Source organism: Desmodus rotundus, chromosome 6 (assembly GCF_022682495.2).
Source record: "Desmodus rotundus isolate HL8 chromosome 6, HLdesRot8A.1, whole genome shotgun sequence".
Classification (NCBI taxonomy): domain Eukaryota; kingdom Metazoa; phylum Chordata; class Mammalia; order Chiroptera; family Phyllostomidae; genus Desmodus; species Desmodus rotundus.
The window spans coordinates 93121587-93136096 of NC_071392.1; the positions used below are offsets into that span (position 1 = coordinate 93121587).

At 57.2% G+C, this 14510-nt stretch overlaps 1 protein-coding gene across 2 annotated transcripts in view; it reads right to left on the reverse strand.

Annotated features, from left to right (window-relative positions):
* Positions 1 to 14510, reverse strand: part of PTPRN2 (protein tyrosine phosphatase receptor type N2) — a 395976-nt gene that overhangs the window by 176604 nt on the left and 204862 nt on the right. For both annotated transcript variants that reach the window (XM_053927307.2, XM_053927308.2), the window contains exon 11: positions 13138 to 13217. In XM_053927307.2, coding sequence (XP_053783282.1) covers positions 13138 to 13217 — 80 coding nt within the window. The remainder of the gene's footprint in view (positions 1 to 13137; positions 13218 to 14510) is intronic.

A 14510-nucleotide genomic window follows, 5' to 3' on the forward strand; every position in this document is an offset into this window, starting at 1 on the left:
TCCCATGGCAACGACCGGACAAGAGAGGTGCTTGCATTTGGCATTAATTTAGACTGTTTTCCCCAGTCTCCTTGGAGCCGGTTCTGTGAAACACAAGTGCTCGCAGGCTCCCTCATCGAAGGCGTCCTTTGAAATCCCATCCAGTGTGTGTTGACGCTGAGCCAATTAGCACGGAGAGAATTGGGTGGATCGAGGGGAAGCTGGCGAGACTGTGTTTACCAATTAGTTTTTTTTATGATGCAAATGCGGCGCAGCTTGCAGCAGGAATAAAAGCTAGCTGCCTGAATATGAAACTGTTAATTGCATTTTCGGAGCCACCGCTACAAGGTGAAACTAATCATACAAAAGATAACGAAGCTTCACCACCTACAGGGCCCTGCTGCGCCCTGTCACCAGTATGTGTTGAAACAGCCCCCATGCGTCTTTGAGGGAAGGGGAAATGCTGCATTCGGCACAACCGTCCAATTGTAAAGAAGGGAAAGGGCGTATTTGTGGGAACCAATATAAAGATTAATTTTCACTTAAACCAGATTAGTAATGTTAACAAACACTCTGGCAAAGGGCAGGATAGTGCTTCTTGAAATACTTTTTTTTTTGCTTTAAGGTGATAGAAAGGTGCGTTCAAAACAAACGTGAGCTCATTCTGACAAGGGTGGTGCACACGCTGAATGGGCTCTTTAGAGAAGAAAGGGTCGTGATAATTAGCCACAGTCGATTTTCCTGACTAGAAACATCAAACAAAGCGGCATCCTAGAACAAGGGAGCCAAGAGGCTGAGTGGTGTGGCCGGGCTGGGCAGCCTGGCTGGGGACGGGGAGGACCACCCGGGCGTGGGCAGGGCTGCGGGGCACAAAGGGCTCCTGGCCTTGGTCTCACGGCCACGGGGGTGGGGGGGGGAGGCACTGCCAGCACTCTCCAGCCGCGGAGCGGCAGTTCTGGAAGGGGTGCGGCCACTTCGGGGGAGGTTTGGTTTTAACGTTCCCCGTAAGCACTTAGGTTCCTTTCCTTGTGTCTGTATTAACGGCCCCAATTCTGCTTAAATTCATGTTAAAACACATGGACAGTGATTGAGGAACAAGCCAGCAGCTGCAGAAAGACCAGCGTGAGAAAAGGGGACCCTGTCCCCTGGGCAGGCAGCTGGTCCTGTGGGAGCCTCTCAGGGTCCAGGGAAATCTGTGCAGGGACGTCCCCAGGTTCCTTCCTGATAAACCTGTCATTCCCCTGGCATTTCAGGTTGGGGGGCTTATGATGCTGGTCACTCAGCTGAAAGGATATGGGGCCACAGCTGCGGTACAGGCCTTGGAGTGGACATGTGTCAGGTGGCTTCTATGTGGTAGGTTCACAGTGCCACTCGAGCTGAATGTGCCCTCACACCAGTCCCCATCCATTACACGGCCCCCCAGACTTATTGAGGTGGAACTGGCAAATAACACTGCAGTCCACCTGAAGTGTGCCGCGTGACAGCTGGACAGGTGCAGACTGTGACGGGAGTTCCCATGTCACACTGACGAGCACCCCCGTCCCCGGGGAGAGCCGCCCCTCCTCCTGTTTCCTGGTGGGAGCAGTGGAGCACCCAGTGAGCTGTCCCAGGTGCAGAGCACAGAGTCACTGACACTCGCGTCCACGCTGCACACCGGTCCTCAGACATGCAGATGTGGCTCGCTTGTAGGAAGGGGCCCTGGGGATGGCCGTGAAGGCTGCCCGCCGCACCACAGAGAGACAGGGGGTCTTTGTCCCCACTTCCCATCACAGAGCCCCTAAGGCCCTTGGATTTCCTTGGTGGTAAGGATAAAACAGGCACCTCTGTCTGAGGGGGTGACTCGTGGCCCCCGGAAAGAGAGCAATAGGGTGGGGCTCTCAGGGAAGGAGCCACATGCACGGCCTGCTTAGGACGTTCGCGGGGCCTCTTTCTGGAAGTCTGTCTGTCTGTCTTCTCCACTCTGGGGTCGGTGAGATGGAATTGCACCATCACGCACCGCAGTGTGTGCCACGAGCAGAGACACCGCGTGTTTTACTCCGCAGGCGGCGGTGGCGGTCCCCAGACCACTGCTGCCCTGCCGCTCCCGCACTCTGCCCAGGTTTGCTTAGTGAAAACGAGCGGCACACATCTGCTCTCGGGGCTCGATGAAGCCCGAGAGATGGCCCTGAACCTGCCGGGACAGACCCGTCGATGCCGAGGTGCCACGCTTCCCAGGCACTGTCCTGAGCTCTCCTCGCACTTCTGCAGCCACCAGGTCCCTGCAGGGGACATTTGGAGCCTATTCTGATTTCAAGGAAGGGCAGGTCCCACCTGAGGCAAAGCAACAGCAACTCCCGACCTGGTGGCAAGAGAATCACTGAGAACCCGGACGTTTGTGGCAAACGCCACCCCGGGGGATAGAGAGTGTCCCACAGACGAGTGTGAGGAGAGAGGCCTTCCAGCTGCTTTATGTTTGTTTTTCAAGTGGAAAAACAGAGCAACAATGCATATTCAGGAACTGGAAGACTAGTCCTTTCTCTGATTTAAAAAAAAATAAGTGAAGGACAAGCAAAGAGGATCTTTTCTAGGAGTGGAATTCTCAGTGCACTTTCAAAAGGTGTTTTAAGCCTCCGTGCTTGTTGCTCTTCATTTGATGAGCAAGAAATGAAATAGGAGAAAAGGCTGGGAGCCACGGAGTGCGGACGAGTCGGGAGCGCCGCTGCGTCACGTAGGCGGCTGCTTCGGTGAGCTATTTAAAGTGTGTTAATTATCGCCAGAGCCAAACTACAGACGGGAAGGCCAGCTTTGAAGCTGCAGCCCTGAATGTGTGGATGCCTTTGAAGTTCCTCCTCCCTTCGTTTCCCGGCCTGACGTGGGGGGCGCTGCAGCAGCCCTGCTTCCACCTTCCAGGGACCCTTGGGTGTTGTCTCCCTGTGAGGAGCAGTAGGGCCGCCCCTCCTGGGGCTGCCTGGGGACTGGGGTGCCTTCAGAACCCCGACCCCGTGTGGGGAGGGCTCCTGGGGTGGACACCCCAATTGGTATGTGTCCCAGTGGCTTTTAGGGCAGGAGAATCTGGTGTGACACCCTGCAGAAGCAAGTCCTCTGCTGGCTCTGGGGGGACCCAGAGAGAGCCCAGGGCCCGATGTGGTGGACATGGTCGCAGTGGGCGCCCACGCCACCGTTCACGGGTAAAGGGCTTCCCACCTGACACGCCTGAATTCAGGCAGGAATCCTATTTAGTGTCGCCTTGATCAGGACACATAACATGTGACTGTCCTCAGCTCCCAATGGGACAAATGAACAGACTTATAACCCACTTATTTATATGCATATAAAATACAGCTCTATGAATCATATTATGACTTTAAAAAAAAATCCTCCCCCGAGGATATGCTCATTGATTTTAGGGGGGGAAGGGGAAGAGAGAACGTCATTGGTTGCCTCCCATCCGTGCCCCTACAAAGGGATCGAACCCACGACGTTTTGGTGCACAGGGTGATGTCCGGCCAACTGAACCACCCAGCCAGTGCCACTGTGCTTTTAAACAAGGACCTGTGGATGTCTGTGGTTTAAAATTTTTACCAAAATAACCCTTTCCAAACTGTCACTGGGACATGGCGCAAGACACCAGCACCACGCACAGGTAGGCCTGGCAATCCTTCGGCCCTCAGTTTCCCTGGGGTGCGGGGCATGCCGCCAGAGTGCCAGAGCAATGCCACGTCCATGGTTAGGGTCCTCCAGGTGCCAGGGTCGCCTCCAACTTAGTGTCAGAAGCCATAGTTATTTCTACAGAAAAACAGCGAAAAGGGAGGTTTGAAAAGTTTCAATTCTGGGAGACGCTATGAAGGAACAGGAAATCGGGTGATGAAGTTAGTGTAGACAGTCTGGGGTGTTTGATAGAAGCCGTGTTAGTCCTGTGTGTGTACATGTGTGTGCGTGTGTGTATGTGGGGGGTGAGAACACTCTTTCAGCACCTTTGAAGAACACGACAAGTTGTTATTAACTGCAGTCCCCAGGCGGGACACCAGCTCCCAGAACGCCTCACCTGACGCTCTGAGCAGCGTCTCCCCACCCCTGAGCCCCCGCCTCTGGCCACCGCCGTTCTTCTGTCTCTGTGAGTCGTTTTTCCCTAGTTTCCGCACAGCAGTGAGGTCACACAATATTTTCCTTTCTGTATCCAACTTATTTCACTTAGCATAAGGCTCTCGAACTTCATCTATGTTGTGGCAAATGGTAGGGTTTCCTTTTCATGGTTGAGTCACTTTCCAGTGTGTGTGCATTCGTGTGCATTTGCGCACACACATCTTCTTTATCTGCTGCAGACACTTAGGTTGCTCCATGTCTTGGCTGTTGCTAAGGCTGCAATAAAGGTGGGGATGCTGTATCTCCACGACAGCGATTTCATTTCTTTCGAGTAAGTACCCGGAAATGCTGGATCACATGGTATATCTATTTTTAGTTTTTAGGGAAATCAGTGTGAAAATGAAGATGTGCCCTGGCTGGTGTGGCTCCGTGGATTGAGCACTGACCTGCAAACTGAAAGGTTGCCAGTTCAATTCCCAGCCGGGGCACAAGCCTGGGTTGTGGGCCAGGTCCCCAGGTAGGAGGCGCGTGAGAGGCAACCACACATTGAGTTTCTCTCCCTCTCTTTCTCCCTCCCTTCCCTGTCTTTAAAAAATAAATAAAATCTTAAAAACAAAACAAAACAAAACAAAAGGAAGGCATATTAAGAGATGTCATTAAAGACACTGAGGTCCTGAAGCTGGACACGTGGCTCTCCCTGTGAGCCACATGTGAGGACTCGGTGCAGTAGGGACACGTCACCGAGAAGCCACCCTCCAACAGTGAGTCCACGGGCAGACTTTACACCTGGATGAACCAGGCGAGCATTTCCCGTCTGTTGAGGAGAATCCAAGGAGGGATACACGAGCACCAGGAGTCTGCTCTCACACCACGCTGTGAGCGCCCTCCCTGCGGCCTGTGGATGAGGGGCAGTTCTGGTTAATCAAATAGGTGGTCTGAGGGGAGCCACCACACACCAAAGCAGAACAAAACAGCACCGTACAAGCTCTGGGAAACACACGCACGGGACCGCTGGGGGCAGAGGGCGGCACTCCTGCAAACACACAAGTGAGATCAGAAAGAAGTGACAGACCCACGCACTGCACCTAATGCTGAATCTGACACTTCCAGTCACGCTCGCTGCTGTTAACGTCTCGCCACGCCTCCTCACCACGGATTCTGCCGTGCGATTTCACTTTTCTGGTGGACAGGCACCCGGCAGGCCCGGCCGGCACCTGACAGATGCTGTGGGGTCAGAACCCCGGCTGTGCCGCAGGCTGTGGCGAGGGGCACTGCTGTTGGTGTGTTGGGGAGAAAGAGCGGCTTCTGGAGGCTGTGGCGGCACGGCACTGGGAAGCAGGTCTGAAAGACTTGCCCGCGAGTGCGTCTGTGTTACGCTCTGTTATCGTTACTGAGAGGACAGTGGGCCAGTTTCCTCATCCATCCATTTCACGTTTCCACTCGAAACAAAGCATGTTCGTGAGGGCTCTGGAATCCTTCAGTGTCCAGCGCCGGCTACTCCAGGGCGGAGACAGGAATGTGAGGGCTGTGAGGGGCACCGGGGGAGAGAGGGGAGACACTCCTGGTCTGAGTGAACAACGCAGGGTGTGAATGCCCTGGGCAAACATCGTCACGGGTCCAGACCCACGTGACCAACGATGCGTGGATGGGCTCGTCAGCGGGGCTCCTGCTGCCTGATGTGAAATGGAGGCCAAGTTTTTCGGCAACAATGCTCATCAGCACAGCCCGCCCCCCACCCCCCCGACCCGGGCAGTAGGGTGGCATTGGGCAGCAGACACTACTGAGGACAGGCCACCCACATGGACTGACCAGTGTTGCTGCTCCAGCTGTGCACAGGGAGGGAGAGCTGGCATTCGCCAACCTGCCCACAACCTGCGTGCTGAATTCCCGGTGCCCTCGTCCACGAGAGCAGTTTCCTGGAAATGGGGCAGAGGTCTGGGAGGGAGACTCAGAAAAAGCTGCTGCTCTCCCACAAAGACTGTCCGTGAGTCGGACGGTGGGGAGAGGTGCCCCTCGAGAAGCTGCAGGTAACCCTCTGGGATCTAACCAGTGGCGGCAGTGTCAAGGGAAAGGTCAGGGATGCGTGGGAGCCTGCGGTTGCACCAGCTCTGCAGCCGTCCAGTCCCCCAACAAAAGTCAGGCTCCTGCCTGCTGAGGACCAGGTGAGAGGGAGGAAGGGGGCTGCTGCTCACACATGTGGGAGGGACAGAGAGAGACGTCTGTCTCCTTTGTCTCTGCAGAAAAGCTGTTGACAGGAGACTCCCCCTCACACCAGGGCTGTCATGTCAGATGAGCTCAATCGGGGATGGAGACGCAGCCATGGAAACAGGGACGGTCCCTGGCCCCGACATTGAGAGGGTTTCAGAGATCATGTCAGGCAGCAGAGTTAATGCAGGACAACGTCTCCTGCAGGGCTCCGGGGGAACGGGTGCTGAGGTTTCCCAGGCATTTCTCACCCTAAGTGACCGTCGCCGGTGTGTTCACGGCTCATTGGTGTTGGACTTTCAGCAAGGAGCAGAAAACCCGCGCGTGAATGTGTGACCGTGACAGCGACGGAAAGGTGAGAAGACTTAGTTTAAGTGCGCTCCTCTAAAGCAGGGCCTGGGGGTGATCAGAGCGAAACACTTCAAATGATGGAGCGACACGAAGTCGGGTCCCACCGCCAACCCCAGAAACCTGTGGGCTCCCGAGGCCGCAGGTGCAGGTAGACAGGGGGTGGGGTGGGAGGGGGGTGTGGTTAGGGTGAAGTTTTACTTCCACAAATACAAGTGCTGTGACCATACTTTTCGGTTAAGCCTCCTCTGTTTAGGGGCCTCACTAACTGTCGGGGAAAGCCTCATGTTTTTCTTTGCCATTCGACTGTTCTCAGCAACACCCCCACCCCTGCAGCGCAGAGGGTGCTGAGCCCTCACTTCCTCCCTCCCAGGGGCAGAAGCTGGGGGCGCCCCCAACGTCATAACTAATGCCAGTGGGAGCACTGGTGCTCGGAGCTCGGACTGAGACGCAAAACTGCTACCTCAACAAGGAAGCAGCTGCTGGCGGGTCCTTGTTTTCATTAAATAGTCGTCAACCTGCACAAACCGTCGCACCTGGTGACTGTTCAGACGAGGACGCCCAGCCCGGTTCATCAGCGTCGAGCTAGATCAGCGGTTGTCACCCCGTGCGCCGCCAGAATGGTTAATACGTGACTACGGATCAGGGGCTGACTCTCCTCCCTCAGGGTGTCAGATTAAGAAATGACAGCAGCTGACAGCCATCGATGTGAAGGAGTCAAAATTGTGTTGTTTTCGTCGGGTTGGCAAAGCTGTATTCTTCAGTGTGCTGCAGAATGTTAGCAGTTAGCCCATGCGCCGTGAGGCGAGGAGGTTGGAACTCGCTGCCCTGGGGTGTCAACACTCGCCTCCCTGCAGACAGGTTTCCTCAAACAAGCAGCAGCCTCAGCAACCACCGCGGTTCCTTGGGGTGGGAGTCTGGTTGTGAGGTCGGTGAGAGGGAATCACATCACTGCCCGTGCTGCAAGCGGCCCATTCTGGATCTGCTCTCCCTGGCCGGCGGCGGTAGTGAGACGAGGTGTCCGCAGCGTGCAAACTGCGGTAGGGGGTAACACGCACCGATACACAGCGGTCTCCGCTCAGCCAGGCCTGGCAGGGAGGACGCCCCTTCCAGAGCCGCCTTCTGGGACCCGGGCTCCTGCCTGTGAGGCATCTCCTGGGTCCCAGCACCCAAGGCTCCGCCTTCGTGTCCTGTCCGGCACCTCCGCATGTCAGGCTTGGTCTTTATGCAGAAGGGAGCCTGGGGCTGGACGGGCACCCCCGCACCTCCCACCCCAGCCTCAGAGCCCGAAGGCTCGCATTCAGTGCACAATGCGGCGGTCTGGTCCGTTCACGGCCCACCCACACTCTCCACACACGACAGGTTCCACCCGCGAGACGAGAGGCTGTCACCAGCCTGGCCAAGTGCAGGACTCAGGTGAGAGAGACGCTACTGTGAGGGTGTGGGGCACTCAAACCGGCAGGAGCCAGAGGCAGCTGTGAGAGCCGACCACCTGCAGGCCCTGCGCCGTCATTCCTTCCTCGCCAGGCCCCAAGGCCACCCCGAGGAGCCTGATGATCAGTCCAGCTGACAGGGAGGGAGCTAGAACTTGAAGAAACTGAGCGAGGTGTCCGCAGTCCTTCTTTGTCTGCTCAGAAGTCACTGCGCCTGGAACTTGGCTCTGAGTGCCGCCCACCACCACCCGACCCCACTGCACATCCGACCGCACCTCAGCTGTCCTGACCCAGCAGAGTGGACATCAGACAGGCCTGGGAACCCTCGTCACTTGGGGTGACCTGCTACAGCCCATCACCACTGAAATGGGGACACAGGTGTCGCTTCCCAGTCAGGACGCTGTCCTGCCCTCACATCGCTGAAAAGACAGGGCTGCGAGGAGGGAGGGTGCAGCTCCCTAGCTGGGTTCAAAGGCCACCAAGTGGAGCCCATTTTGTTCTTTTTTTGGACTCACACTTGGTGTGGTTACCTCCAAGGAGTATGGTCCCACAATGCAGGACCTACAGGGTGACCCTGAAGGTGAGCCGGGTGCACCCCACCAGCGTTTCCTTGTGGAGAGGTGCGTTGGGGCCAGGCAGCCAGCCTCGCCCTGAGTTAACAGGTTAGTTTTCAAGGACAGGCCACTGGAGCCTTCGCCTCCCTGTGCTGGAGGAAAACGTGGGCAGCAGATGGAAAGGTGGCCTCACTGACCAGCAGGGGTTGCTGATGGCAGCCATCCACACAGACGGGGGTTTCCTGTCCCCCCTGTGCCGGAAAGCATGCGGGTCCCACCTGGGCCAGCTGACCGCTCGCTAATCTGATTGGCTCAGCACAGCTGCCACTTACTTTGGGTGCTGATGAGCCTGGAGGGTCTGCACGCACACGCCCATCTGGGAGTGACAAGTGCAGCCCATGTCCAGGCCGCTGCACTGGGTCTGCATGAAGCAGCCACTGAAAACCCACATCCTGCTCTGCTGCTCCTTGCCTGTCAGTTGCCATGGGGACTGGTGTGTTCGGGAATCCCAGAAGACGGCTGACAGGCATCGAATGCTCTCAGCTCAGACAGCCCTGTGGAGGAGGGTGGTGGGTGGTGGGACTCTGGTCCCCTGGCTTAGCGTCACACTGGAGCCCAGGTGGCCCCCCAGCTCCTCCCTCATGCCATCTTGAAGCAATGTCTTTAAAAGCTGCACTGTAGCCCACAGCCCTGTGTTCAAAAGGAGCTGCCCCCTGTTTGGACACAAAGGCGCTAAGATCTCATGCTAAGGTGACAGGAGCAAGGAGAAATGACATTTGTGCCCAGAGTTACGATGGCTATGGAAACAATGACATCCCTGGTGTCTTGGAAAGACTGATGTTCCACACGCCTGCTAAGCAGAAGAGCAAAGGGCCCACACAGCCAGGGTGGCTGCTGAGAGTCCCTGTGAGACCCAGGGATGTCCCCATTGCTAGACACGGCTGTCGCCCGAGCTCCCCACATGCTGTTCACCTCCCAGCATGAGCAGCTGTCACAGCCACTGATGGGGGGCCAGCTGCACCCCAACCCCTGAGTTGGCCCGATGGGGCCATGGTCGTGGACTGCAGGGAAGAGCTGCTCAGTGGGGACCAGATCCCCGAGCCATCACAGGACTGCGCCACTCACTCGACACGTGGCAACCCCGCAGACCAGCATTCCCACGCCTTTCGCATACGAGCCCGCCCTCAGCAAAGGGGGAGCTGGACTGAGGCCCAGGGGCCGGGCCACGGCTCTGTTCAGATGGCAGGTGCTTCGGGGCAGCACGTGCCTCTCTAGCTCGAGTCTGAGACGGTGCCGACACCCCTTCCCCTCCCGGTGCTTCAGGGGCCCCAAATGCCGGTCTCCATGTCCCCTGCATGCATCCCTCTGAGTGGTCCTGCCACAGCAAACACCCTCCACTTGCTGACAAGGCAGAAAGGACCTGTGTCCTGGCTTCTTCCCACCTCCGTCACCGGCACCCAGATGCCCTCCTGCCGGCTCCTTGCCAGCCCCCGCCACCATCCCCATCGGTGTCCTAGTGTCCCCGTTCCCTCTGATGACCCACAGGTTTCCGCACCATTCCATCAACTCCCCTCTAGCCATCATCCATTCTGAACATCCAGAAACGTGTGCGCATCACAACTGAAATGCAAACTCTGTCCCACACCCCTCAGACTCTTCCGCGATTTCCACGTGAGAAAAGGACAAATAATCGCAGCCTCCCCACCAGATGCTTCCCCCATGCCCCCTCTGGGGTGGGGGTGGAACTCGTATGTTTTCCTGTCCCCCGGGTCTGTCCAGGTCATGGCTCCCTGGCACCGTGCTGGACTGAGCATATGCAGAGAGCAGGCTGGGGGGGATGTGCATGGGGGGAGGGAGAGGGGTGACGAAGAAAGGAGGGGAGGGACTCGGGCAGTTTCGGGAGACAAGGGGGCCTGCCTCCCTCTCCCAGAGGAGACCATGGCCGGAGCCCTCACAGCGCCAGGTCCCTGGAGGCCTCAGTGGGGTCTGGCCAGAGCCATAGACCTGAATATCCAACCGCCCTCGCCTTGCCAGTGCCAGTGCTGGCCGCCCAGGCTTGGCTCTGTGCGGTCTCGTCTGAGGAAGGCCCTCCCTGATTGCGGGCACTGTGTCCACTTCTCCGGCGGCAGGCGGGCTCCTCTGGGTGGCTCCTTGCCTCGGCCTGCGTGGCTGCTGCCCAGCGGGACCCGGATCAATAGGCCAGGGCGTGAAGCCTGATGCTTGTTGGGGCCACAGCTCTGATGCTGGACCGAGTCCACATCACAGAAGGACGCGTATGCCTTCGGGGTCTGATTCCACTTCTCAAGGCAGACGCCCAGAGGGCTGGGTGCCCTCACTGTCACTGGGGCTCAGGAGTAAACACTGAGGCATGGGGTCCCAGCTCTGTGGCCCACATTCGACACCTGTTCCTAAAGCTTTCCCCAGTCAAGAGCCAGCCCTCACCCCACCTGACAGGCCCGTGTCCAGTGTCCAGCCCTGAGATGGCATTTGTGGGAGATGTCACAGGAGGGGAGCACCCCCGACGCAGACAGGGTGATGCATAAGTCGTGAAACGTGGACGACAGCACAGCGGAGAGGAGACTCTGAGGGCGGAGGGACTCGGGGCCCAGAGCTGCTGCTGGAGGTGGGAAGGGTGCCCACAACACGAAAGGAAGCAGGGCTGAGAGTGCTGAGTCCAGAGGCTGTGACTTGACAAGAGTCACCACTGCCTGAGACCAGAGGGAGATGGACACCGAGGAAAGGCCGTGTGAGTCACACACACCACCTGGAAACAAGCCCGCCCAGCACTGGGGGAGGGCGTGGCGGGAGCAGCCTGGCCTGGGACTCCCTCGTTAATAGTCGCACAAGACGTCTGCAGTGCAGGTCATTTGGCCCCCGAGGGACTGTGTGCAGACCGTCGCAGGTTTGCAGGGCTGCACGTGACACTGGCCTCCCTCCAACAGGAGCTGGGGACACATGGCAGCCCCTTCGCGCACCCCCCTCGGGCAGGTGTGCCCACAAGACCACAGGGCAGGCCGCAGCCATACTATAGAGACTCCACATCATCGTGTAAAATGAGAAACTGGAAAGAATTCCTCCTGAGTTCAAAATTCTTCCTGGTTGGCATACAAGGAAGACGGCCCTCCATGGACGCGCACGCCTCTATGTCTGGTTGCCCTGGAACAGCACTTAGCACACAGCACAGACGCGGCCTCAATGGCCAAGAGAGGAAATTTCAAATGATTAACCTCCTTTTCCCAGGAAGCAGTAAAATTGATGAAAGACCACTGTCGCTGTGTCATCATGGTTTGAAAAAAGGCTTCGTTTCCTGTTGGTTCATTTTCAGCACCCCCAGCAAACCCCACTCTGAGAGCCCCACCTCCCAGCACGGGGTGAATGGCCAATGGGGGGCAACTGTTCCTGCATAAAACTGAGGACCCAGGATGGGGAAACAGGTGATACGCATGGAAGGAGACACCCCACGTGGCCACCAGGGCGGGGCTGCCCCCACGGAACTCGGCCCTCCAGTCAGGGCGTGGGCAGTGAGACAGGTGGCCCTGCTTGGGAGGACCAGGCCCCTGCACACCACCCTGGAGCCCGCATCACACTGACACGCGACTGTGGGAGGGGGCCGGGGACCGGCTCTCAGAGCTCAGACTGGTCAGGCTCCCCAGGTGCAGGCAGCTTTGCAACAGAGTCCCCTTAAACCCAACATGGGTGGCCCCCAATCAACACATTTGGCAAATCAGACTTGAAGGGCACCGAGATTCCCTGCTGGTGAAATCCAGCTGTGACCAGAGCAGACCAGGGCCAGTTTGCACTGGGTCCCGTTCTCTGGCCAGAGACCGAGCTGATGGTGCCACCATGGGAGCCTCTGCCCTAAGGGGACTAAGCATCATCTCCAAATCAACCAGAATACTCTGGGCTGGTCAGCGTGTCTCACGAGTGATCATACTACACGGCCGTCACCACCCCGACTGGTGCCAGCACCTGCAAAGCACCAAACTGAGGTGCTGTGATGCACCTCAGTTTTCTCACGGGGCAGGGAGACCCCACCCCATGGCATGTTTCACAAAGCTGTCGGTAAGCCAAAGCTAGAAATGGCAGGACAGCGCGGCCGCCCCAGCAGAACTTCCTGCGCCGTGCCCTCGGGGAACGGGGTCCCTTGGGGTCCTTGGCAGGTCCCGCTGTGTGAGAGGCACTGATGGGAGGGGCCCCAACCTTGAGCTACAGTCAAGTCCCTCATTCCTGCTGGAGCCTCCCTCCTGTGTCATGTCTCAATCGCCACAGACGGGACTGAGGCCAGAGCCTGGAGTCCAGCGGGGAACCAGGGGCCAGACCACACCTGGACCGCCCATGCCGGTGAGGCCACCACACGCAGGCTTTACCTGAGAGCACTGCCCCCATCGGCCACCCCCCCAAAGCTGTGTTAACTGACCCGCTACTGACTTACTGTCTCCCCCACAAACATCAGGGTGCCAGGGAGACATTTAGCCCTGTCCGCCCCCTCCCTGGGGTACGTGTGTGCGTGCACACGTGTGTGCACGTGTATGTGTGTCACATCAAAATAGTTTTACCTGCTGCCTTCGCCACATCTGCCATCGTCACGTTCTGGATGTTGGGGCTCACTCTGAAGGTCACTGCCGGTCCCAGGACGCTGGAAGAGATCATCCGGAAGGGCGTCAGGGCAGCCTCTGAGGGAGGGTGGGGACAGCACAGCACAAGCCCAGCCTCGTGCACCCGGGCCCCGCCCCACGTGTGGTCACTGCCAGGTCTCCGCGTCCCACATGCGCACACAGGGCCGCCGCCAACACGCGTGAACATGTTCTTGATGCTGTGACTCTTTGTTTCCATGTTCCAGCAGTTCCACTGAGAGGCTCTGCTCATCTAGAGCCCACGGCGGGGCGCCTGCGAAAACCTCATCCCCACAGCCCAACCCCAACGAGCAGATATTCTCGCAAAGGAAGAAAACTGTTATGGAAACAGGTTTTAGTATTTGGTTCTCAAGGGGGCAGAATGAATCAAGTGCAGAAAGCAAAGAGACGGGCATTTAAAAAATCTTTTTGACAGCAACCGTTTAAAAAACTCATCAAAGTTGTCACAAAACATTCACTATAGAAATAACTGGTAGGGAATTGGCAGATAGGAATTATTCAAAATCCAAAGCTTTTAAACATGGCATTGATCCCGATTTTGAAAAACACATCACTTTTTTGAACAATTTGATTCATCTGAAGGCCTCACGCGCTTTAGGAACAGGTATTATATGCGCAGCAACCTCTAAACTGAGCAGGACTTTGGGGTCAGCTCTGCAGGCAGAGGAACCCTGTCCACAGACGACAGCTCTTCATTACGTGACCTCCTCAAACATCCCACGTGGGAAAGTCTCTTGAGGATGCGAGACACAGGAAAGGCCCTGCTTCAGGTGGGAGAAGGCCGCTGAGGAGGCGGGTGACTCTGGATTCCTCCGAAGCGCCTGCTCCCCAGCGACACACCTTGAACTCAGCCCGAGCCAGTCTGGCAATCTGAGGCCCCAGGGCCCCCACCCCAGTCAGCACTCTCTTGCCAAAATGTAGGGAGAAGTCCCCTTACTTTGTTCCTTGAAACATCAGCTGGAATTCTAAGAAGGAACCGCACTAAAAAATGGAAAACAAAAACAATACCAGTGACAGAGGAGGGGAGGGGGGCTGGGGACCTCAGCACCTTCTAACCAGCCACGCTGTCTGCTGCTCCTCTCTGCCCATTTCAGTGTTTATGGTGAAACCATTTAAAAGGCACTAATGGTAAGAATGCTGCAAACAAAAGTACATAAAAGCGAGAGTCCACTGAGTGATGAGCCCACGCTCAGGAAGACTTTACGTAAAAATTAGAACGACCGTCTCAGAAACGGCCGACGCACCTGCCTGACCTCATCTCCCGCCCACGTCCTGCCTCGAGGCTCAGGGTCCCT